This window comes from Typopeltis vanoorti, chromosome 24, assembly GCF_054136105.1.
Source record: "Typopeltis vanoorti isolate ZY-2024b chromosome 24, IOZ_Tvanoo_1.0, whole genome shotgun sequence".
Classification (NCBI taxonomy): Eukaryota; Metazoa; Arthropoda; class Arachnida; order Uropygi; family Thelyphonidae; genus Typopeltis; species Typopeltis vanoorti.
Window position 1 is genome coordinate 3,496,776 of NC_143572.1, and position 25,443 is coordinate 3,522,218.

At 37.2% G+C, this 25,443-nt stretch overlaps 1 protein-coding gene across 1 annotated transcript in view; it reads left to right on the forward strand.

Annotated features, from left to right (window-relative positions):
• Window positions 1-25,443, forward strand: part of LOC150092892 (uncharacterized) — a 63,719-nt gene that overhangs the window by 6,579 nt on the left and 31,697 nt on the right. The window contains exon 2 of the mRNA XM_090413829.1: window positions 11,251-11,337. Within this exon, the coding sequence (XP_090269955.1) occupies window positions 11,251-11,337 (87 nt within the window). The remainder of the gene's footprint in view (window positions 1-11,250; window positions 11,338-25,443) is intronic.

A 25,443-nucleotide genomic window follows, 5' to 3' on the forward strand; every position in this document is an offset into this window, starting at 1 on the left:
CATCTAGCTCATTTATATCAACAATTTCATACACATCCATCAAGAGAGTACATCAGGCAGTTGTCGCTATCTCAGCCCCTAACCGTAACACTATATATTATAGCTCGAAATAGTACAAGTTCTGCAATCGATTTTCTCGAGTTTCCGAAAAATCAGTTTCCGAAGGTTAAAAAAAATAGCGATAACTAGAATCGAAGGTATAACAATCTTCATTCTGTCATTCGTGCGCTATGGAAGTGAATTATATTTGAACAATGTCCCGAAAGCCTCTATTTTTTTTTTAATTCAAAATTTCAGTTATCTGTCCCTTTTTCAAAATCAAAATTCCTATTTTGACTATAGTCATCCGTCGACTTACGTCCGTGATCCCATGACAGGGCTTCCCAACCTTTTCCCACTGGTGTACCCCCTTTTAAACCCATTTCTATAATAAATTGTACCCCTTGTTTTTAAATAGCTGTTTTTAAATACTGACATTTATTGTTCCATAACAAACGTTTTGCATTTTGTTTACTTTACTTGTTTTTCCGCCATTACTGATTATTTTTCGTGTACCCCTGAACGGCCTAGCACGTACCCCGGTTGGGAACCGATGCCATAAGAGAATAAATAACATTTTCGACTATGCCTTCGAACAAGACGCAAACGAACGTAAAGTAAAAGGGTTTCTATTCGGCAACAATGCAACATGCGCTGTGGCAACAGCGCAATCAGCGGCAATCTCCCTCGGCAATTCGGCACCTGTCTTCAACAGTTCCTCTGTTGATTTCGTGTTTGAGAAATAGGTTATTTGTGTATTTATCGTTAAATATTTCGTATTTTTTGTGCAGCATGGCTCCTACACGCGCAATCAAAAAATTAGTGAAGAATCGCAGAAAAAGAGGCAAGCAATTGATCTTGAAACGAAATTGCAAGTTATAAAGCAACGCGAAGCAGGTAATCCCGTCAATGTGATCCCACATGACTTCGTATGGTATCATTCTACAGTGACGACCATTTTTAAAAATAAGGATAAAATCGTAGAGGCTGTGAAAGGATCTGCTTCCATTAAATCGACGATAGCGACGAAGCAACGAACCAGGTTTTATAGGTGATATGGAAAAGCAATTTGCATCATGGAAAGAGGACCTGAACCAAAAGCGCATATTCCTTAGCACTATGACAATAACTGCTAAGGCACCAAGTCTCTTCAACATGTTGAAGGAGAAAGCAGGACCCGATTACGACTACGAATTCAACGCTTCTTCCAGTTGGTTCATGAGATTCAATCAGTGAAAAAACACTAGAAAATTTTCCAAAAACTTCTAATTAAAATTCATTTTTTTATTTATGTTGTGTCGTGTCTTCTATTTCTATATTACTTATGAATTAGCATACACATAAGGTGGGAATACCCTATAGCTCTCAGGAATCACGGCCGCTGTGAACAAAAGGCGAACGAAGCAGTGCTCGGAAGAACTGTGCGCTACTTTTTGCCCGAGCCAGGACAGAGGAGATCACGGTATCGTGTATTGGCGATCACTGCAGATGCTCCTTCATAGGTCGTATGCAATGTAGTATGTATTCGCAAATCATCTACTTAACCCCCCCCCCCAAGATTAAATCTCGAGTGTGCCACTGGCGCTGCATAATGTGAAAATGGATGAGACCTCCTTGTTTTGGAAGAAACAAGCTTTTTGTGAATGAATATCTGCTCATTCATTCACAAAAAGCAAAAATCAATGCCTGTTTTTAAATCTCTTAACGACCGTATTACGATTCTGTTAGGGAGTATAATGGCTGAATATAAGCTGAACCCATTTGTGATGTGGCACAGAGAATCCACGAGCCTTCAAAAATATTAGGAAGTGTACTTTTCCAGTTCATTATTATTATTAAGAGAGACCTCCAGGAAGCCAGGGACTCATTGAGGGAGGCCACATAATACACGCACCAGCTATCATACTTATTCTTGAATTCATTCACGCTGCTTGCACTCACATCCAATGGCAATCCATTCCAATCACGCACCTTGAGTGAAAAAATTTGTCCTTGTCACCCCCCCCCTTCTTAATCATGTTCATTCTCAGCTTCCAAAGATGCCCTCTCGTTCTTTCCCCGCCCTCCATAAATTGAAAAATTCCATCAACTGAAATCCTGTATGACCCTTTCAGAAGTTTGTAAGTCTCAATCATATCACCTCTCTTTCTCCTGTTTGCTAGTGTCTGCAGTCCACAAATTCTCAATCTTTCTTCATAATCAGTATTCCACAATCCTGATATCATTTTTAATGCTCTCCTTTGCACTCTCTCTCCAATATATCAGAATCACAACGGAAGCCAGGAGACTAGACCTGCACACAATACTCCAAGTGAGGTCTTATCAAGGCCTTGTAAAGAGGCAAAATGACATCCTTATCTTTACATGTGGAACTTCAGCATTGCAGTTATCTTTTGAGTTGTATTTGCATTCTTTGCTACATGGCCCACGAACTTCAAAATCCTATCTACTAACACTCCGAGATCCCTAGCCTCATCAGTTTTTTCTAGCATAATCCCACCAATATAATACGACATTGGATATCTAATCATGCCGAAGTGAATGACTTTACATTTACTGACATCCGTTTTCCCATGCCCACAATTCCAGCCTATTCAAATCATTCTGCAAGCATTGCATATCAGCAGCATTCCTGATTACCCTACCTATCTTAGCATTATCTCAGCAAACAGCTGTATATCACTTGTCAAATCCTTCCCAATATCATTAATGTACAGATTGAATAACAGTGGACCAAGCACTGATCCTTGTGGTACACCACTTGTTACCTTAAACCTTGCAGACTAACATCTCCCGTATACCCCTTTTTGATATCTATCAGTCAGCCATCCTCTTATCCATGCTAATATTCTATAACCCAAACCCATATTCTCCAATTTATGCAACAGTCTACCATGCTGTATTCTGTCAAAAGCCTTAGCAAAATCCCAAAGTATCATGGTGTATCCATTCCCCTTGTCTAGTTCAATGGTAACATTGTTATAGAATGTGAGCAAGTTGCTAAAGCATGACTTTCCCTTAGTAAACCCATGTTGCTCATTGCAAAGTAGAGATTTACTGTCAACCCATTTCTGAATGCGAGTCGTAACCAATTTTTCCAAAATCTTCACCACCACCCCTGAGATACTAATTGGTCGGTAGTTGTATACATTGGTCTTTGCAGTACCCTTGTGCAATGGAATTACCATACACTCTTTCTATTCCTGCAGAATTATCGGAGCAATAAGTCGTGGATGCCTCAAAAATTGTTCGGATGCCTTAATCAACAGTTCTGCGAGTGAAATGGGAAGCTATTGTGTGAAAGAAATGTAGAATTTAAAATTTTATTAATTCTAGATAATGCACCAGGTCATCCACCTTACATCGGTGATCTTCACCCTAAAATCAAGATCATGTTTTCTCCCTCCAAACACTATTTCATTGATCCAACTAATGGATCAGAAATTCCTTGCAGTGTTTAAGGCTTATTATCTACGGAGCACTTTTTAAAAAGCCATTTCTGCCACTGAACGAAATGATCAGACTCTCATGCAATTCTGGAAAGCATTCAATATTTATCATGCTATTAAAAATATTGCTGTGACTTGAGACAAAGTGACCTCTCAATACATAAGTGGCATATAAAAAAAGACATTAAAAAGATTTGTGCACGATTTTGGAAGTTTTGAAAAAAATGAAGACCTTCGTAAATTGAGTGAATAACTAGTAGCCCTAGCAGACAATCTGAATCTCGAAGTGAATGATGACGACATAATTCAACTCGAAGAAAGTGCTTCTAATAGTTGACCAATGAAGAATTGGATGAACTGGAGAACATGTTGCAGAAGAGGAAGAACGAGAAAAAGAAGAGGGCAAAGAGAAACAAGAAAAGGTAGTTAAACAATTCACAGTGAAAGGTCTTGCAGAAATGTTCTCCGCAGTTAGCATTGCTCTCAAAATAGCTGAAGACATGAACCCAATGCCGAACGCTATTTATTATTATTATGTCAAACCTTCAGAGAGTCCAAAGACTCATCGAGGGAGGGCGTCTACTCTATAATTCTCTATCTCCACTACTCCACCAACCGCAACTACCTTCATCATCTATACCAATGCCATCTACCACCGACCACCCCCACTACTAGTACTTTCACAGACAATCACAAACATCCATGCCCACGGCAAGATTCAAATCTGCAGCCTTTTGGTTGGAGAGCCGATATGCTAACCACTCGGACAACCAGGCCTTTCTACTTATTAGTAGAAAGGAAAGTACAGTACATGATGTGTTTGCTTGCCATAAACAAATTTATGATGAAAAGAAGAAGAGGAATAAGAAAGCACATTGGAACATTTTCAATAAAAAAACAAAGGTTACACCAAAAGATCCAAAGACTGGTCCTTCACATAGGAAAGGTAATGAAGATGTGATTGTGGAGGAAGATTTGAGTGATTATTCTCCTGTTTTATAGCGGCAGTCGTGCACAGTAGAGTTTTATAAGGTTTAAAAATTAAAATGACAGTATACTTATTACGGTTAAGTCCTTAACCCCCTATAACTCTGTTGATTTAATGTATTGACTTACATCCTGCCGGAAGGAACGGAACTCTGATGTAAGTCAAGGAATGACTATATTTAGACCATTGCAGAAACAGATTGTCCTAACAAGGAACCCTCTAGGGAACTGGTAAGAAACGACGTCAATTCAGAGGTTAAGGGATATTTACTCTCAGACTGTCTCCCAAATTTTGGCAAAGTAACGCAACCAACTTGTTAAAGTTATGAGAGTGCTTCATAGTTGATGCTGATTCTAAAAATAGTTCTCTCAGACTATGGCAACTTCAATGCCTGTATCTTCTTCCATTTCATCTTGTGTGAAGGAATAAGAAGAGCATGATCTCTAGTCTTAACTTGTCATACAGATGAGTGTGGACATAGGTTTATGCTCTTTAGAGCAGATGTTAACAGATCTACAAGTCTGTCCAGAGTAGGCTAAACTGCAGGCAAAAGGAACTTTATAGGAATGCTCTAGGATGTGCAAGAGAATAAAGTTACTCCATAGAGTGGATGAAGGTAGCTAGCTGAATGAGTAGTTTGAAAGTTGCATGGAGATTATGTTTATGGAGAACATATTGAAAGGCTTAGGTGTTGATTATTCATGCTAGCACATCACAGTATTAACAACACCAACAGACGAAAAAATTAAATTAATTTTTTGAAACATTCATATTGTGCTGGTTTTCTAACCAGCACAATATTCATAATCTTCATAGCACAAATAATAACTGTAACTACCAACACTCAACTAAAGCATTGGAAACAATTCAAGTGTAACTGAACTATAAAGTTAATTTGGAGAAGTCTGATTACCTGGTCTTAGAATGACTGTCTCCCAGATCATTGGCAAATTCATGCAGCCATATATATATATATATATATATATATTTGCGGGGGGGGGGACTTCATAGCTGATGCTGATTCCAAAAATAATCTATCTGCCCTATAGTGACTAATATGTAAAAGCGATATCTTATTCCATTTGATCCTACATAACAGTATTCAGAGTATGGTCTGCCAGTCCCAACTTGCCATACAGATGATCATGGATGTAATTTTAGCATTCTTCAAGGCAGATGTTAAGTGATCTATCAGTCCATCCAAAACAGGCTAAACTGCAAGCACGAGGAGCATTGTATACTCCAGGATAAGTACGAGGATGAAGTTGAATGGACGAAAGTAGAAAGCTGAAGGAATAGTTTGAATGTGGCATGGAGATAATTTTTGCACAGAACTTTAGCTATCATTTCTGATGTGCCTTTAATATATAATTGGTTTCTTTGCATGGAGGGTGGTTGAATCGTGGAATGCATTGCCTGATAGAGTGGTGAGAGAAAGAACTGTCAATGAGTGATATGATAGACTGTGTTTCCTAGGAAGGACCTCCCACAACGAGTCTTTTGACTCCATGGAGGCCTGAATAATAATAATATATGGGATGGGAATAGGAAACCTACTAATATTTTGCTTAGCAAAATATTAGTAGGTTTCGATAAATGAATTTAATTTTTTTCATCTGTTTGGGTTGTCAATATCATGAAGTACTAGGATGATTTTATGGAGAACTTGGGCTATTTTTTTCTGATGTAACCTTAACATATAGGATAAGAATGGTGTTGTGGTGATATTGTGTTAATTGTAGGAGGGATGGGGGATGCATGGAGCATTTGATCTATATTTTATAAGGGTTGTGGCCATTGGCTAAATGAAGTACCTAAGCTCAGGTTTAAGGAGTGTGTCATTTGAACAAATAGTGCTGGCCCTGTGTGTAAGTGTTTTGAGGATATTATACTGTTGGATTGGTGGCGATGTAATTGCTTTTGTAAAATACTTTCTTATATCTTGAAGTTTTCAATAAACAGAAAAGGATAATGAACCACTTGGTAGTTGTGTCACTAGTGTGTCTACCAGTGGACAATTGTTACTTTTATTTTCTCTCGTGCAGTGTATTTTTGGATGTGCTAAAAATGTATAAAATGTCTGGGCCATGAAGCTAAATAGCTAACACATCATCTACATAGCAAGCTGGACTATGTAGATGTATAGTGGTTTATGTATAGCTGTGTTGGGGGCTTGGTTTTCAAAATGTTCCATATAAATGGCTAGTTGGGGTGGAAGAAGAGGAGAATCCATTGCAATCCCATTTGGTTGCCTGTACCTTTTCCTTTCCAAGAAAACACACACACACACACACACACAAAATTGTTCCTAATTTATTAAACCAGGTGGTTTTCCAAACCTTCTAAGTTTGGAAAACTTAGAAGGTTTGGAAAATACCTGCATACTCTTTTTAAAATTTTAATACTACCAGCCTACAACCTCGGAGGCAAAGGCAGTTTGGGGAGAAGTTATAATAATATTTCATTCAGGCATGAATAATCATTAAAGGGATTTCTTTTTTAACATTTGCTTTTTAATAAATTACAAACGTGAAATCATTTATTATAACTATTATATACATTTTTAGTTATATGAATCCAATATACATACAGTAGAAACAAAAATTATGAATTTCAGATTTTCAAAATCAAATAAAAAAAATCAAAATGTTTAATAAGAAAAATTAAATATAGTGGAGAGTTCTGATTGTGTCGTTCAAACTGTTTGAATTTAAATTCTTATTGCAAACAGCAAACCATGCATTTAGAACATTATTATTACCATCTGACCTCCACGAAGTCAGAGACCCATCATGTGAGGTACACACTATTGTGCACAAAGCTCATCCAACAGTTCTGCTGACCTAACTATTCATGCAATCTATTCAAGTCCTCCTGTAAGGCCATAACATCTGCTTGACTTTGCATTGTTCTCCCTAATTTTGCATCATTTACAAACAGCTGCATATCACCAGTTAAACTGATCCCATTATCATTAATATACAAATTGAACAACAATGGTGCAAAACTGGCCCCTGCGGCACACCACTAGTGACCTTCCTTTTTTTGGGATAATGCATCCTCCATATACAAATCTGACAGCCAGTCACTGATACAACTCAGAACTTTTATCCAATCCCATCTGTTTCATTTTATTTAACAGCTTGTCGTGTAGCAGCCTATCAAAAGCTTTTGCAAAATCTAAGTATACCACTGTATATGCATCTCCCTTGTCCAAGTCATTTGTCACCTTTAAGTTAGGAGAATATAATCTTCCTTTAGCAAACCCATGCATGCGGATAACCAAAGAGAACATTGCTGTTATCAACCCATTTCTGTATCCTTTCTATCAATCTCACTAGTACCTTCACCATAACTCCAGATATACAGATTGGTCTATAATTTGTAGCCACAGCTTTATCACTACCTTTATGCAGTGAAACAATTTTACTTTCTTTCCACTCTCTTGTAACCTATGATGTTGTAAGACTCTGATTAAACAGGCATGCCAATTCTCTGGAATATGCCCTTAAGATGCATGGTGATATGTCACCAAATCCTATCACTTGATTGACATCAAGGTTATTTGATATTTTAAAGATACCTGTGCATTAAGATTGAATATTTAATTAGCCAAATATTTCGGTCTGAAAATTGAAATTGCAGACCATCTTAGTATTCCACCTTGTATTTTTTAAAACTGTTCTTGTAGTGCCACTGAAGATGGTCTGCAATTTTCAGACCGAAATATTTGGCTAATTAAATATCTTTCTTGTGTTTACGTGCTTATATTATTCAATCAAGGTTATTTATTTCCTCAACTACCTCCTGCTCACTAGCAGTTAAGCCATCCTCTACTCTAAAGTCTCTCAAGATTTTACCCTAATGAGGATGAAACACACTTATAAATTGATCACTGAATACCTCAACAATGTCTTTTGCAGCAGTTACCGTTCTACCATTTTTATCCATTAACATCATCTTACCATAATCATTCTTCCTTCTACTTGCCACATATAAAATACTCTCTAGGGTTTTTTTTCACCTGATTTGCTGATTTCTGTTCATACTGCACTTTGTTGTCATTACTAACTGAGTCACTCTCCTGGCTTGTTCTTTATACTTTTAAAGAACTTTTCATGCATAAGCCCCTCATTCATCCATTTTACACCTACCTTATTCAGCCGTTTGAACAGAATATAGCCATAGATTGATGCTGTTATGTATTTCTTTGTCAGTTCCCAAGCAGTATTTATTTCCTTACTGCTCAACTCCTCATTCCATGCTATAGCTCCAAGCTGTCTCCTAAGCTTGTCATAATCACCAGCCATGTAATTCCACATATATCCTTTCCCCACAGAAGTCTGCATATGGCTAGTCACAACCTATTTCTTGAGAGATAGTTATCTCTCAAGAAATTCATTTTCCATATTCCCAAGTGTTGTCTCTTTATTCAGTCTATACCGCCATAATTAAAATCATCTGTAATAATCACCCTTCTCTTGTTCACTGACCCAAGTTGCTTATACATTTCTTCTTCACTACATTCACATTCCCTGGCCTCTAGCAATATCCAACTAAATATCTCTTCCTGTCAACCTCCACCTGACACCACACTACCTCAAAACTATTCCCACTATTTTTCTCTTTCATGTCTATCAAATGGACATAATTCCCCTGTTATCATCAGCAAGGAGGAATTATTTCAACCCTTCCATTTCTATTCCCATTATGATATCATCTTCATTGAACCATGTTTCGCTCATTCCATTGATTTTAGGGTGAGTAAATTCAGTCAGTGAAACCATTTTATTCCTCTTATTTCTTATACTCCTGGTATTTGTAAATAAACACAGCAATTCACTTTTAGGTTTATGACCAGTCCTACCCAAGCCATTTGTTGGTTATGATTCTCACTACACCTGCTCTTACCTAATCACCTTTATCACCGCTTACCGTATATATCCACTCATTCTCCACTATCCCACTCACATCCTGATCTATTCCATTTCTATGCTGATCATCCTCATACATACATTTTGCTACTACTTCCAACTTCCACTCTCACTATGATGTGCACTTAATAGTCAAATGTGCCTATATGTACACAGAATGCTGCATCAGAGGTGTGTGTGGGAGGGGTTCTGAATGCACAGACTATAAATTAATTTAAGGAATAGTGTGAGAAATATAGCAAATGTTAGAGTCCTAGTTTGATGGCATGGCTGGTCAAATGGTTAGCATATCTGCTTTCCAACCAACAGACTGTAGGTTTGAATCTCACTGTGAGAATGGATGTTTGTGATTGTGCTTAAGTATGAGATGAAGTTCATTGTGTATTTTGAGACTACCATCCCACCTATGGAGGCCTGAAGTGGCTTGAAAACATTCCATGTTTGGTCTCTTAGATTAAGGTTTCTAAACTATATTTTATTATTATGTGACACCTCCAAGGAGTCCAAAGACTCATCGAGGGAGGGCACCCACTCTACAACTCTCCATTTCAACCACTCAATCTGCCAACTACAGCGAACCATAACTACCATCATCATCATCATCATCTACATCAATGCCATCTACTACCCACCACCACCACCACTAGTCTTTTTACGGACAATCGCAAACATCCATGCCCATGACAGGATTCAAGCCCACAACCTTTTGGCTGGAGAGTGTATACGCTAACCACTCAGCCAACCAGGTTAAAAATAATAATAATAAATAAGAAGAAATAAAAATGCAAAATAGTATGTAAAACTATTAAAAACTGAAACAACAACAACAAAAAAATTAACTTAGCCCACACATAGTACTAGTAAGTGTTATGGGTTTACAAAAAAAAAAAAAAAAAAAACTTTCATGGGCAGGAGTCACAGAAAAAAAGTCACTCATAAATCTGACTTCATAAAGATATGTTAATAATAATATTTAAAATTTCAAATCATACTGTGTTCATTATTATTATTATTACTGGATCTCCATGGAGGTACCATGATGTACTGGTAGGCTTTGGGATCCAGTCTAAATCTTCCTATGTCTCTAATATCTTTTTTTAAATATATTGAGTTTTATTATTATTATTATGGGCGACTCCAGGGAGACCCTAAACATCATGTCCACACAACTATTCGACATTCTCATTATCTATCATACCTTGCCTTTTATTGCTCTTCTTCCCCTCCCCCTCCAGTAATGCATTCTACCTTCTATTTTGGAGCTCCATTTATATATATATTATATATATATATATAATATATATATATATATACATAAAATGAGCTCCAAAATAGAAGAAGGTAGATATTATATTTGTAACCTGTCTGTCACACTTTTCTTTATACCATGAGAAATCTTTGTCATTCTTGCCACACTGTTTCTCAACTTCCAGGAATGCTCCCTCTCTCTCCACTTAGCTATGCTCTCTCTCTCTCTCTCTCTCTCTCTATATATATATATATATATGTATATATAAATTCCTCTGACATATTTTCCCATTTCCTCTTACCTATAATTTTACATACATTCTTAATATTATATTTATAACCTGTCTCTGAACCAGTAGCAGATCAACAATCAAGAGAGAAAGAAACAGGAAAGATCATTCCAAACATTACATTCCACTCTCTAATATTTGCCAATTCCCCCTCTCTCTCTCTCTAAATCTCGATCTGCAAATATAAATATAAATTTTATAACAAATAGAAAATATAAATACTATATGCACAGTTTTATCAATATTCAGTGAATAATTTCAGAAGTTAACTATACTTGAATTATTTTTTTCCTTTCTTTTAGTGTATGATACCACCATGCAGAAGATATGGAGTGATATTGAGATTCTTGAGAAGGATATTAATGAAGTAATACCTCATTATATGATACGTAAGTAAACTACATAATGCTGTAAGTAACAGATGATTTTTTAAAGCAGGGAAGAGAAACAAGTTATATATACAATATGCAAAGGGTAAAAATACTGTCTAAAATAGCTTAAAAATGCTTGGAAAAAACTGAAGAGTGAGGATCTCTGTTTGGTGACTTGGGCACCAAATGAAGGTCCTCATTATGTTGGTCTGTAAATCACAGTCTCATTACAGGACTAAAACAAAATGCTGGTTGTATACTTCTGCAGTCACTTAATAATATGATTAATGAAAATATGGATGGAATTTTAAACAATTTGAAAAAACGAACTACTCAAAAAATATATTTATTGAATTATGAAAGCTGAGGAAGAGAATGAAATATTGTTACAATAGACACTTTTGGCAATAATAAGGCAAAAATAGAGAAGATTCAGCTACTAAAGAAAGAACAAGAAAATAGTGATCATGTGCCACTTTTGAAACTGATATCATCTTCTCATCACTTTCAACTGATATGGAGTACGAGTAGATAAACATAAAAAGTTGACACCTTTTAAATTATGGTGACTATAAGAGAGAGAGGGAGGGAGGTATATTGTGGCACAAGAAAGCAGACAGAATGAATCATAGCAAAAACTTGGAGGCTCTTGATGCCATAATGTTTTACATAGGACAAATGCTTCTGAATACCTTTTACAAAAATGACAGCAATTGAATGCTTTTCACAACATTAACGGCAATCTACATTGGTATTTTAAGTTACAATCACTCACTTCTTGAAACAGTCAACTTTTCTGTTTTAAGCATTAAAACATGAGTTTCTGTTCGATATGCAGTTTGTAATAGTAACAGTCTACTACAGCAGGGTTCTGAAATGTTTACAGAACACCTTGGTTATTTTGTAATGTATTAATTAATAATTAATTGGTAAATTAGCTTCTTTATTGTTAATTAATAATTTATGATTGATAATTAATTATTAATTAATAATTAATTATGCACTGATTAAACCATTATTAAATTAATTTGTGCTGATTTTTTTTCAATTAAACCATTATTAAATTAATTTGTGCTGATTTTCATTGACGTATCCCATTCTGATCACCAAAAATTTAGAATATTATAAGTACTTACGAGTTACATTTGGATCAGAACTGCAAGAAGTTGATGAGGCAAAGGACTTGGGAGTTATTGTGGACAGAGAACTTAAGTTTAAAAGGCATATTGCAAAGGTTACCAAAACATCATATCAAATTACATGGTTGTTGAAGAACACACTGACAAGCACTGAACACACTGATAAGGAAATGATTGTCCCACTTTATAAGGCATTAATAAGATTGCATTTGGAGTCTTGTGCGCATGATCTTGTCACCTGCATATTTTTAGTGATAAAGAAATGGTGGAGAGGATTCAAAGGTGAGTTACAAAGATTGTTGTAGGTCTGTGGGATGTTCCCTATGAGGATAAATTGAAGATCTATGGGCTCCAAAAACTAGCTGATAGATGTAGGAGAGGAGATATGATAGAGGCATATAAATTATTAAAGGGATTTTATAGGATTTATATTGATGACTTGTTTAAGACCAGTGCAGGAAGGGAGAGAACGAGGGGTCATCCCTGGATTGTGTGGTTAACAAAAGTGTTAGGGACTAGATTTTGTTGCTTGTAGGGTTGTGAATGGGTGGAATGCATTGCCAGAGGTGGTAGGTGGTTGTGAATGATTTGTCTGTGAATGAATTTGAAGAGAAGTATGATAGGTATTGTGTGAATAATGGTTAGTGTGTCAATGTAGGTATCCAGCGATGAGTCTTTTGACTCCATGAAGACACCGTTATAATAATAATAATAATTATTATTATTATTATTATTCAGGACTATCATGTGGTCACATTACTCATCATGGGAGGTCTGTCTTAGACAACACAAAGTCTGTCATACCATTCCTTAAATTTGTTCACTGTCTACACTAACTGTTCTCTCAGGGGTCTGTAGTCCATGGCTAACCTACTCTTTGTGCAAAAAAAAAATAAACTTTTCACCCTCTTACTCACCATTTCCTTTTGCAACATCAGGGGTTTCCCCTTGTTCTTGGTCTTTCTCCTCATTCCACCAGATCAAAAGTTTTATCTGTGTCAGTTCAGTAAATACCTCTCAACAGCTTCATGTTTTATTTAAACTCTGCAAACTGTATGTAAACTGAGTGTAAGTGAACAAGAGGTGTATGGGGAATTGTGCAAACTTGATGTTAATAAGGCTGTGGGGCTTGATAATATATCACCACATATTCTGAAGGAATTTGCCAGGGAGTTGATATCTTCCTTGACAAATTTTTTTAATATGAATCTTGCACTGGGTTGAGTTCCAAAGCAGTGGAAGGAGGGCAAGATTGTGCCGCTTCATAAGGGATGTGATAGAACTCAGGCATCAAATTATAGGCCTATCTGTGTGTCAGGTGTTGCAGTTAAGTTTTTTTATTATTATTATTATTATTAGACACCTCCAGGGAGTCCAAAGACTCATCAAGGGAGAGTGTGCCAACAGCATCGAAAGATTGATCCTCTTCCAACTACTAACCACACTCAAACTTGCTTAACTTTTTTTTTGTGAGCCATTAGTAGCAGAGGCTCTACCAATTGACAAACCTTTGCTGGCAAAAGCATTCCCATGTCGGGAATCAAACCTCTGGGTGAAAGCTGTGAGAACTAGGATCCACAAGTGGGTTGACAACAATGGTATTATTTTTGATGGACAGCATTGATTTGCTAAAGGGAGATCATGTTTTAGTAATCTACTTACTTATTACAATAAGCTACTTACTTATTACAGCTTCCTTGGACAGAGGAGAGGGATACACAGTAGTATACTTAGATTTCGCAAAGGCTTTTGATAGATTACTGCATAATAAGTTGATAGTCAAACTAGAGCAGATGGGATTGGATATTAAATTAGTGCAATGGATCAGAGACTGTCTATCTGATAGGTATCAGCAAGTTATATATGGGGGAGCAATACCCAGGAAGAGGAAAGTCACTAGTGGTGTGCCCTAAATTATGTAAAGTTGGGATGAACTATAAAGAGTAGAGAAGATACAGAGAAGACGTTGTGGCCTTACAAGAAGACTTGAATAAATTGAGTGAATGGGCACAGAAATGAGGATGTGAGTTCAATGTTGCAAAATGTAAGGTTTTAAAATTTGGGAAACAAAGATGGAAAAGATGGGATGTAGAATTTATGCTTGGTGGGAATATAATGTTGGAGGTGGAGGAAATACGACATCCTGGGGTGATAGTGGGTAAGGATCTGAAATTGAAGGACACATTGCCAAAATTGTAAGGACAACACTTAGAATTCTGGGAATGATGCAGAGGACACTAACTTGTAGAAGTAAGGAGATTCTTGTTCCATTGTATAAGGCTTTGATTAGGCCACATATGGACTTCTGTGCACAGATTTGGTGACCTGGTTTTCAAAAGGACGAAGAGATGTTGGAAAGGGTCAGAGATGACTTACTAAAGTAGTTTCTGATCTCTGGAATGTCGAATATGAGAAAAGGTTGAAAAGATGCAAATTACAGAGTCTAGTGAATGGGAGGAAGAGGGGGTGATATGATAGAGACCTACAAGTTAGTAAGGGGTTGTTATAGGATCAATGTTGGAGAGGTTTTACAGCAAATGGTGAGAGATCAGGGGAGAACCAGATGACATCCCTGGAAGCTGTATAAGGAAGGTGTGAGCAGGGGAGTGATAAGCAGGTTTTTTGCATGCAGAGTTGTGAATGATTGGAATGCCTTGCCTGAGATTGTGGTGTCTGCAGAGAATTTGAGTGTGTTTAAGGCACGGTATGATGAGCTGTGTGTGTATGAAAAAAAGGACCTCCTCCTAGATGAGTCTTTGACTCCATGGGGGGGTCTTGGGATAATAATAATAGTAAAGGAGAGCACATGAGAATCAAGATTTTAGTTCTGATCATTTCATTAGATGATGTGATTGATTGTGAGTGGGGTTTTGCACTTATCTCCAATTGTTCAGAGTGATCATGAAGTTATCACCTGGGTTGTGGCTAGCCATATGAATACTTCTGTGAAGAAAGGATATCCACTGCCTGGAAAGAAGTCCACACACACCACCATGAGTAAGGTGCATCATGCCATGTAATGATTCATGTGTTTGTAACCAGTATAAATTGGAGGAATATGATGCTCCCAAGTCAGTACAACTGTGTCTAGGTGAAATGGCTGGGAGAAGGGAACTGATTTGAAAAGAGGCATTTTGATAGAATGCCATGCTGCAGGCCTACCTGTTTGGCAGTATGTTGACAAATTGGACCAACCTAGGTCAATAGTCAATGATACCATATTGAGATGGAAGCTGAGGAAGTCAACTGCACATGGTACTCGCAGTGGACAATCCACCACACTCATCAAACATGACCATTGGGTACTATGAAGGATAATATATAAAAACCACCATTCATCAGCTGACATATAGAATGTGAAGTTCTGGGCATCAACTGGAACATGAATTGGCACAAAAACATTCAGAACCAAGGCTCAAAACATGGGTTTCCATGGTAGGACTGCAATATGCAGCCCCACATTACCTGAACCAATATGCAGCATCATCTTCAGTGATGCAAAGAGCGTTTACAGTGGGACATAGAAGCTTGGAAAGCTGTGTTATGAAACAATGAATCACACTATGCCCTCTACCAAACAGATGTATAGGTGTCGTGAATGTCTAGTGAAATCTCTTACTAGAGTGTGTAACCCTACCTATGAAATTCGGAGTTGGTGGTGTGATGGTATGGTCCTGATTTTCCTGGTTTGGCCTCAGACTTCTGTTTGTGGTGCCATGAACATTGAACTCCGAGAGGTATCTGAACATTCTGGATAATGCAATACTTCCTATTTTGTGGCGTTTCTACAGAACTGACACTATTGTCTTCTTCAGCAAAACAATGCACCATGTTATAAGACTGCTGCTTTAACTGTGTGATTTGTGGACATGAATGTCACTTAACTGTCCTCCAAAGAGCGCTGATCTCAATGCTGTTGAACATCTGTCAAATTAGAACAAATATCAGAATGGAAATACATATCAAGAGGAATACAGCAAGGATGTACTCCCTATCATCTCTACTTTTTAATATATATATATATATATATATATATATATATAATTATAACAATCTGGAAGCAGCATAACCCATTTGGTATACAAATAAACCAACAAATAAATATAGATACACTATTATTTGCAGATGATCAAATTATATTAGCTACTTCAGAAGATATACAGAAACACACCAGAATCAGAATATATAATGTTCTATCAGAATATATAATGTAAAGTGTAAACCAACTTTATTATATAAAAATGAAATATGGACCATAAAAAGGAAGAATGAAAAACAGATTCAAGCAGGAGAAATGAAATTTACCAGAAAAACAGCAGGATATACCAAGTCAGACCATGAAACAAATGAAGAAATTTTACACTCTCTGAATATAAAACCAATTAATGAGATTGGTGAGAAGTAGAATACAAAAATGAGTTTATAACAGCAGTATTCTTTGTGGTTATCAGCATTGGTTTGTTAAAGAGAGATCGTGTTTTACTAACTTATGTACTATAACAAACTGACAAATACCTTGGACAGGGGAGATGCATGTACAGTGGTGTACTTGGATTTTGAAAAAGCGTTTGATAAACTGCCACATGACAAGCTGTTAAATAAATCGAAACAGATGGGATTTGATAACAGACTTCTGAGTTGGATCAATAACTTTCTGATACCTATCTGGCTATCAGATAGGTATCAGAAAGTTGTATATGGGAGTGCAGTATCTTAAAAGAGGAAGGTCACTAGTGTACCACAGGGGTCAGTTTTTGGGACCATTGTTGTTCAATTTGTATGTTAATGATATTGGGATGGATTTCATTAGTGATATGCAACTATTTGCAGATAATGCAAAATTGGGGAGAGCAATGAAAAGTCAGATGTTATGACCTTACAAGAGGATTTGAATGGATTGCATGAATGTAATTATCAGTTCAATGTTCCAAAGTGCAAGCTTTTGAAATTTGGTAAGCAATGACATGATGCAAAATATACACTTGGTGGGGGAACTTTAAAGAAAGTAGAGGAGATGAGAGATCTGGGAGTGGTGATGGTGGACAAGGACCTGAAATACAGGGGCCATTGTACGAGTTGTGAACACGTCACATTAAATAATAGCAGTGGTGCAAACGATATGTTGGAAGGGGAGCAGAGAAGATTCAGAAAGTGGTCAATGGACTTTGGAATGTGGAGTACAAGGACAGATTGAGAGAATGTATGCAGTGCCTCATGAATAGGAGGAAGTTGGGAGGGGGAGATATGATTGAGACATATAAGCTAGTCAGGGGTTGTTATCAGGTTGACATGGAAGAGATTTCTCATAGAATCAGAGGAGCCATCATTGGAAACTGTATAAGGATGGTGTGAGCAAAGGAGTGAGGAGTTCTTTGCTTTTTTGCTTGGTTCTTTGCTTGGAGAGCAGTTGCTGAGTGGAATGCATTGCCTGAGTGTGTTGTGAATGTAGACACATTGAATCAGTTTAAGGCACAGTTGGATGAGTATTGTGTGCAATAGTGTGTGCCTCCCACAATGAGTCTCTAATTTCATGGAGATCAGATGTTAATAATAATAGTAATAATAATTAACACTGTATAAGTAAATAGAAACACAAATTATTATTATTATTACAGGTATCTCCATGGAGTCAGTAGACTCATCGCGGGAGACCCAAACTAGTAAAACAATATCTGTCATATCTCTTCTTGAATTCATTTACAGACGAAGAACTCACAACTAAGTCAGGCAATGAATTCCACTCATTCACCAACCTCCAGGCAAAAAACCTTGTTCTCACACCCTTGTTAACCACACTCTTCTTTAATTTCTAGGGATGACCTCTTGTTCTTCCATCACTATCACACAGCTGAAACATTTCTCCTGCATCAATCATATAAAAATGGTTAGAACACCTAAATCAAATAGAGAATAGCAGACTGCCAAAAATATTATTATTATTATTATTACATGAAACCTCGAGGGAGTCCAAAGACTCATCGAGGGAGGGCGCACCTCGATTGTGTCGGGAAAATGTGATGAGTCATCCCCTTTTTCCGACCCAACATAAGGTTACCTCAGAAGGAGTGGATAAGGACATATTTATGCCTCCAAATAGAAATTGTGCCCATTAATGACCCAAGAACATATATATATTAAGATTTGTAAATTCCAATCAATGTTAAAGTAGCCCATAAACTAAATAGAGAATGATTGTAAATTTATTAAGGTAGAAAATCATGTATAAATTCTAAAAGGATGTGTACAAGCTAATAATAGTTTTAGGCCATGTCAAAGGCAGTTCGTGGCTACGGCATCCAATCGGCAGCTGCCATACGTATGATGACACCACCAAGTGAGGGCGCTGTTTTGTAGTATATAGATTTCGGCCGGGATTTGAATCGCTCTCTTTTCTTCTCGTTTCGTCGGTACCTGGTTTCCTGTGCAGAAGGCTGCATAGTTGTGAATAGCTTGCCACCATGCGTAGCAAGAGTCTTCCCTTGCTATGTGTGCTACGTGGATCAAAGCTGCAGCTATAATGCATCCAGATTCCTAAGAAGAAAGGGCCACTGATGAATCTACGTCAGTGTATAATTCAGTGTAAGTGTGTTTCGTTTCGTGTGGAACAAAGGAATGGTGTTAAATTAAAGAAAGTACAGTAAGGAGATCCGAATATCCAGATAAAGCAAGAACGGTAAGCAGAAATCTTTTCATATTAATATCGGAGTAACCGTGGATAAGGAGAACTGATCTTTAAGAAACACAGCCCATTTCTGTGAAGTGTTACAAGAACTGTCTGCAATTTGGACATTTTGTCTATATCGAAGAAAAAGCATCTTAGGCTTGAGCCAAGTAGGAGACCGAGGATACAAACTGTTTGTATCTAAAGGATAATAATGTTATACTGTTAAAACCTAATTGAATGCTAACTAAAATTTTGGGGGATGATTAAGTCTAAAATATAAGAAAGAGCATTGCTTCAAGAAATCTATGTCAGAGTTATAGAATTGACTTGTATATATGTGTAATTTGCAAGTGTGATAGAAATAGGTAATTTAGTATATGTTGTCAGAGTCTGAGGATAGTTATATATAGAAGTGAAGGATTTGTGTTAATATAAAGGATTACAGTGTAGAAATTTTGGATGTGTTAAATTAAGAAAAGGAGGGAACCCAGACTCTATTTTAATTAAAGGTTTGACTAACTGTATCTTTATGTTTTGTGCTAAAATAAACATATTTCTTTATGTGTAAATCAAATGAGTTTGTCATGTTTTCTGTGGATTGAATTACCGCTTGGAAAAGTATAAACCGTGTATAAAAGGGGAATCCATTAGTAACCTAAGAAACGGGACCATGACTGCATACTTCATGATCCCTGTATTTTCTTTCAAAGTAATCTTGGATAGTGTATCAGAATTAGTTGCTGGCTGGCGCAGTCATTGAATAATACAAATTTGTTGGCAAACGAGTTAACTGATAATAAGTAAATTACGATATTAAGTAATACTAAATTAATAACAAAAGATAAAGTATAAGATAAAAGAGTAAGATATAAGCACAAAGATGAAGATATAACATAAAGGCAAAGATATAACACCACCAATTGCAACCTACCATCATCATCTACACCAATGCCACCACCACCACCACTAGATTTTCACAGACAATCACAAACATCCATGCCCACAGTGGGTTCGAACACGCAGCCTTTTGGCTGAAATATTATATGGATATAAAATAAATGGAAAAATAAGAATTGGAAGATGAAAAAAGCGATGGCATGAGACCAGAACAAGCCACTTGGCCTAAAATCCATGATAGGAAGAAAACAAAGGCAAGTGATAAACTTATTTGGAGGAATTGTTCAGAGAATTAGTAATAATGTAAACTTAATTGTGTAGTTATGTCTTGCTATCCTGTACATCCCTTGAGGTTACATATCCAAAAATGGATGATGATGATATTTCAGTTTTAGTGTTAAAGATCATGAGATGTGGCAGTTGTCTGCTGCACTCTCTTCCTCAGATGTTTAAAAATCATTGATAGTCTTGGGCTAGCTACCTGTGACTGGTAAATGGTGGAGTGTGGCCATTCTACCCATCCACCCCAGTTTCCAAAAGTTAGTTAGGACTATTTATTTATTTAGCATATGGCATAATAAAGAAATAAAAAAAAAGACACATGACATCAAAATATATAAACGCATATTTGTGCAGATAATAAAAATGAGACAGTAGTGTACATATACAAATAGCAGTTAATAAAGAAGGATCTGCCTCAAAAAAGTCTCTCAGGTCACCAGGGTAAGCTCTTATGCTGCAGTCCTCCACAATGTGCCGGATGTTTTGGTTTATTGTCTCACGGTCACATTGGAATGTAGGTAATCTTTCCCACTTGTGCAAGCTGTCTGTGCAGACACCATGTCCTGTGCATATCCTATATAAGCTTTGCCATAGATAATGTGGAAGTTCAATCCCTTTCGGATTTTAGTTGGGAAGGATATACTTGTTTAAGTCTGGTGGCAATTTTTCTTTCCACGTTTCTAGCCATTTTGAATTAACCTTGAAATTGCTATTTACTAGTTCTTTAGCCAGCATTAGTGGAAGCTGTTGGGATTTAAGGTGATTTATACTCATATGTAGGAGGTGTTCATGTATTGGTAACAGGGGATTGCTATATATTTTTTTGTACTCTTTTATGAGAGCATCTTGTCTGTGCAGGTTTGGTGGTGCAGTGTTGCTCAAAGTTGGAAGCCAGTAAGAGGGAAGTGGATTTGACACAGCCTGTTATTGTCCTCATTGCTGCATTTATTTATTTATGTGTCAATTTTCTTGAAATGAGGACTGTTTAGCCATACTGGTGAACAATATTCTGCTGCAGAGTAGACTTGGCCCAACGTGGAGCATCATAGTGTAACAGCAGAAGAATTATTATTACTATTATTATTATTATTATTATTATTATTTGACACCTCCAGGGAGTCCAAGACTAATTGCCATGTAGAAAGGCACAGTTTTTGTATGATGTTATTACGGGTTCTGATCTTTAAAGAGATATTCTCCAGATATTTTTTGAAAGATAACATTCTATACAAGAGTTAGGACTAAATGCCCCTTTGGGGAATAAAAGGCATTAGTGTATTTATTTTATTTAACAGATATTTCTCTAATTCCTCTACTATGTTGTTTATGCTTATGTTATACCATCGAATTGTGCATATGGTTTAAGCCAATACAAAGTATTATTTGATTGGAGAAGTCCCAAACTGCCAAATCGTCCTCATTTATCCAATATCCAAATGGATATCTATTAATAGGCTGGACCATAGACAGGTGAAGATTGAGCATTGATTCTGAAGCTCTGGTTAGTTCTCAGCATTCCTTAGCTATGTGAAGGGATCCCAATTATCTTGCCTTAAACCATTTAAGGGTCAAGTTAGTAAGATGGTCTCTTACTAACTTGATTGTAATATTAAAATGAGCAACATGAACAATTTCTTTTTCAGAAACTGCAGCTAACAAAATGTAACTTTGAAAATATCAATTACAGAAACCATAATGCAAATGTTGTTCAACGTTACCATCCTTTCTTAATGAAAATTGTCTACAAAAATAGTTAGTGTGTGATGATACAATGGTTGTGATGCTCATTTGAGCAGATATGGCACCATCTTATCAAATAGCATCGTCAAAACCGACTGAAATACAGAGGTTCAAGAAATAAACACCTGTGCTTGGTGAGACGTTATACCATTCTTAAGCAACTTTAGTTTTTCAACACTGGACTTTCAGATTTGGGACCGTGTACCTGCACTATTTCTTTCTTGCATTTATAAATTAAGGATGCTAAGAAATTATATTCTTGGTTTAATCCTTTATCCAAGTGTAAGCACACAAAGTTTGTGCACAGTAATGCAGAAATCATATTTCTATATACAAGTAGTCAAAACGTGTCACACCTTATTATTAAAATACTCTGGATTAGAGATAGAGGTTGAAAGTATTTCCACTTGACTATACTATAAATTAAGGATGCCTTCTGCATTACTTCAACCTTGGTATCACTTCTGGGTCTAGCTCCCACTGATGAGACTTCAATAAAGATTGAAACTGGTCTAGGTAGTGGCCCTTCCCATAATGCATAGCATTATGGGAAGGGCCACTAACACACAGGGAAGGGTCTACTAACACACCTCGTACTAACGAGTCTCCATTGTATGGAGACTCGTTAGTACGAGGTGTGTTAGTAGAGGATTTGACAAAATCGTACCAACCTGGTGCGACCATAAAGGATGTAACTGAGTCTATTAGAGAGCAAAAGGAAAGGGTGAAAGAAATGATTGTTGTGGCAGGTACGAATGATTTGAAAGGAGATAAAATGGAAATGATAGAAGACCTGAATGAATTGTTTGAGGTAGCAAAAGAAAAGAGCGAGAGTTAGAATGATTAGTCTTTTGCCATGGTATGACAGTGAAATGTTTAAAAGGAGGGCCATAATTGCGAATGACTTTATGCGTGGGTTATGTATGACGAGTGGTGTGGAATTTGTGGACATGTGGAGTGAGTTTGATGGGCGAAAGGATCTATATAAGATGGATGGCTTGCATTTGAATGGTTATGGTGTAAGAAGACTTGAGAAAGTGTTGCTGAATGTAGTGGATGTGCAAATTCAGGGAAACTAGATTCGTTAAGGGGGGGGGAGTAGATATACAGTCCTTAGGGAGGCAGTTGAATGTAAGAATGAATATAATATGCTAGAGCAAATAAGGACAACAAACCAGAGTGGGATAGTTAATATAAGGCATCAAGGTAGGGTTGGGGCTAATGGGGGTCTTAAATTCATGTACACTAATACTAGGAGTATTAGGAACAAGAAGGAAGAGTTTTGGGCCATGGTTGGCACTTCCAGACCACAGGTTATTGGTATTAGTGAAACATGGCTGACTGTAGATGATATACAGGGTGTTCGGGATAAATTTGACATATTTATAATTAATTATATTTTTCCGTAAGTTACATGTATTAACACACACTTCTCTTCATTTAAAAGTTTGGACCCTTCTTCATTCATATACAAGATGTCAGAAAGGATGGATAGCTGGAACCCACCTGAATCATGGAAGAGAATAACTTGTATCATGATGATTCGTGCCCGCCATCAAAATAAGGATATTACGACTGCTGCCCAATGCTCCCTGAATACAGTAAAAACAATCAGGCATGAACTAGAGACTTGCAATGGTGACTACGAGGATGTAGCAAGAAGAAAGATCCCTAGCAGACGATCTGATTGCGTTCGTACAGCAGAATTCCTCGCAAATCTGCAGGAACAGGTGTTGAAGAACCCTGGCATTGGAATTCGGGCTTTGTTCGTGGAGTTGCTAACTGTAGTCAAGCCCTGGATAACAAGGGTAGCCAATGGTAGGCCGTATGTATGGCAGCAGGATTCGGCCCCTTGCCACACCTCTGGGAAAAGTCAAAAATGGTTGTCTGAAAATTTCTACGACTTCACCAGTCCAAATGTTTGGCCTCCAAACTCCCCAGACCTTAACCCCATGGATTATTTTGTATGGGGCGCAGTTGAAAAAGACACCAATCGCACTTCCAGTAATACAAAAGCCCAGTTAATGGATAAAATTAAAACAGTTTTTGCGGCCCTTCCCAGGGAGACTGTAGCATCAGCTTGTTCGAGGTTCCGAAGCAGAATTGAAGCTGTGATTGATGCTAATGGTGGTTATTTTGAGTAAATCTTGTTGATAGTATTGTAATTAACTCTGCCTGTAATGTTTTTTTGTCAATTCATTAAATTTAATAGATACAAAGAAGATTTTCTTTTTCCTTACGAAACTGTCAAATTTATCCCGAACACCCTGTAGCTAGTGGGATTGAATGTGATGGGTATAGTGTGTTCAGGAATGACAGAGAGAATAAAATGGGGGGAGGAGTATTGTTAATGATAGCTGATGAGCTACAGCCAAGGAGAATAGAAGTTGAATTGCAGGATAGAGAAAAGAACACATTTGAGGCCATTTGGTGTGAGATTGTGGCTAGCAGAACTAAATATACAATTGGGTGCTGCTATAGACCAGGTGATGGAAAAGATGGTGGAGACAGTATGCACAAGCAAATAGAAGAAATGAGTGGAAGGAGGGTGATTATTATGGGAGATTTCAACTATGGTCGCATTGATTGGAGTGAGCAGAGGACACACGGGAGGAAGGAATTGGATTTTATGCGGTTATTAAGGGATAACTATCTGCGACAGCATGTAATGGAAAATACTAGGGGTCAGAGAGTGCTTGACCTAGTAATTACATCTGAGGATTTGGCTGTAACAAATATGACCACATTGCCACCAATCGGTGAGAGTGATCATAGGGTCTTGACTTGGGAGGTGGATAAAGGTGTAGAATTTTCAATTAAGACAGGGTACATGTGGAATTATCGGGCTGGAAAGTATGACAAGCTTAGGAGTTTGATTGGCTCAGTGCCATGGCATGTACAACTGCAAGGACTAGAAGTTGATAGTGCATGGGAGGTGGTTAAGAAGTGCTTGCATGAAGCAATGGCTGATTGTATACCTAGAGTCCGAATAATAAATCAAGTAGGGGTTAAATGGATGAATAACACCATTAAGCTTGAGCTGCAAAAAAAGAAACAACTATGGAGGGAATTTAAGGAGAAAGGTGACCGGCAGGCACATGAACGGTATAAAGCGCAGGCCAGAAGGGTGACGAGTGTGGTAAGAAAAGCAAAAAAGGATTACGAAAGAACATTGGCCATACAGGCTAAAAAGAATCCTAAACAGTTTTTTAGATATGTAGCAAGTAAAAGGAAAAATGTACATGGCAGAATGATTTTAAAGAATGCCGATGGTAGGGAGGTAACTGAATCAGTTGAGATAGCTGAGTTACTGAGTGAGCACTTTGCAAGAATATATCATCCAGGTGGTGACATTGCAGAAACGAATAAACCAGTAGATTATACGGGAATTGTGGTGAATGA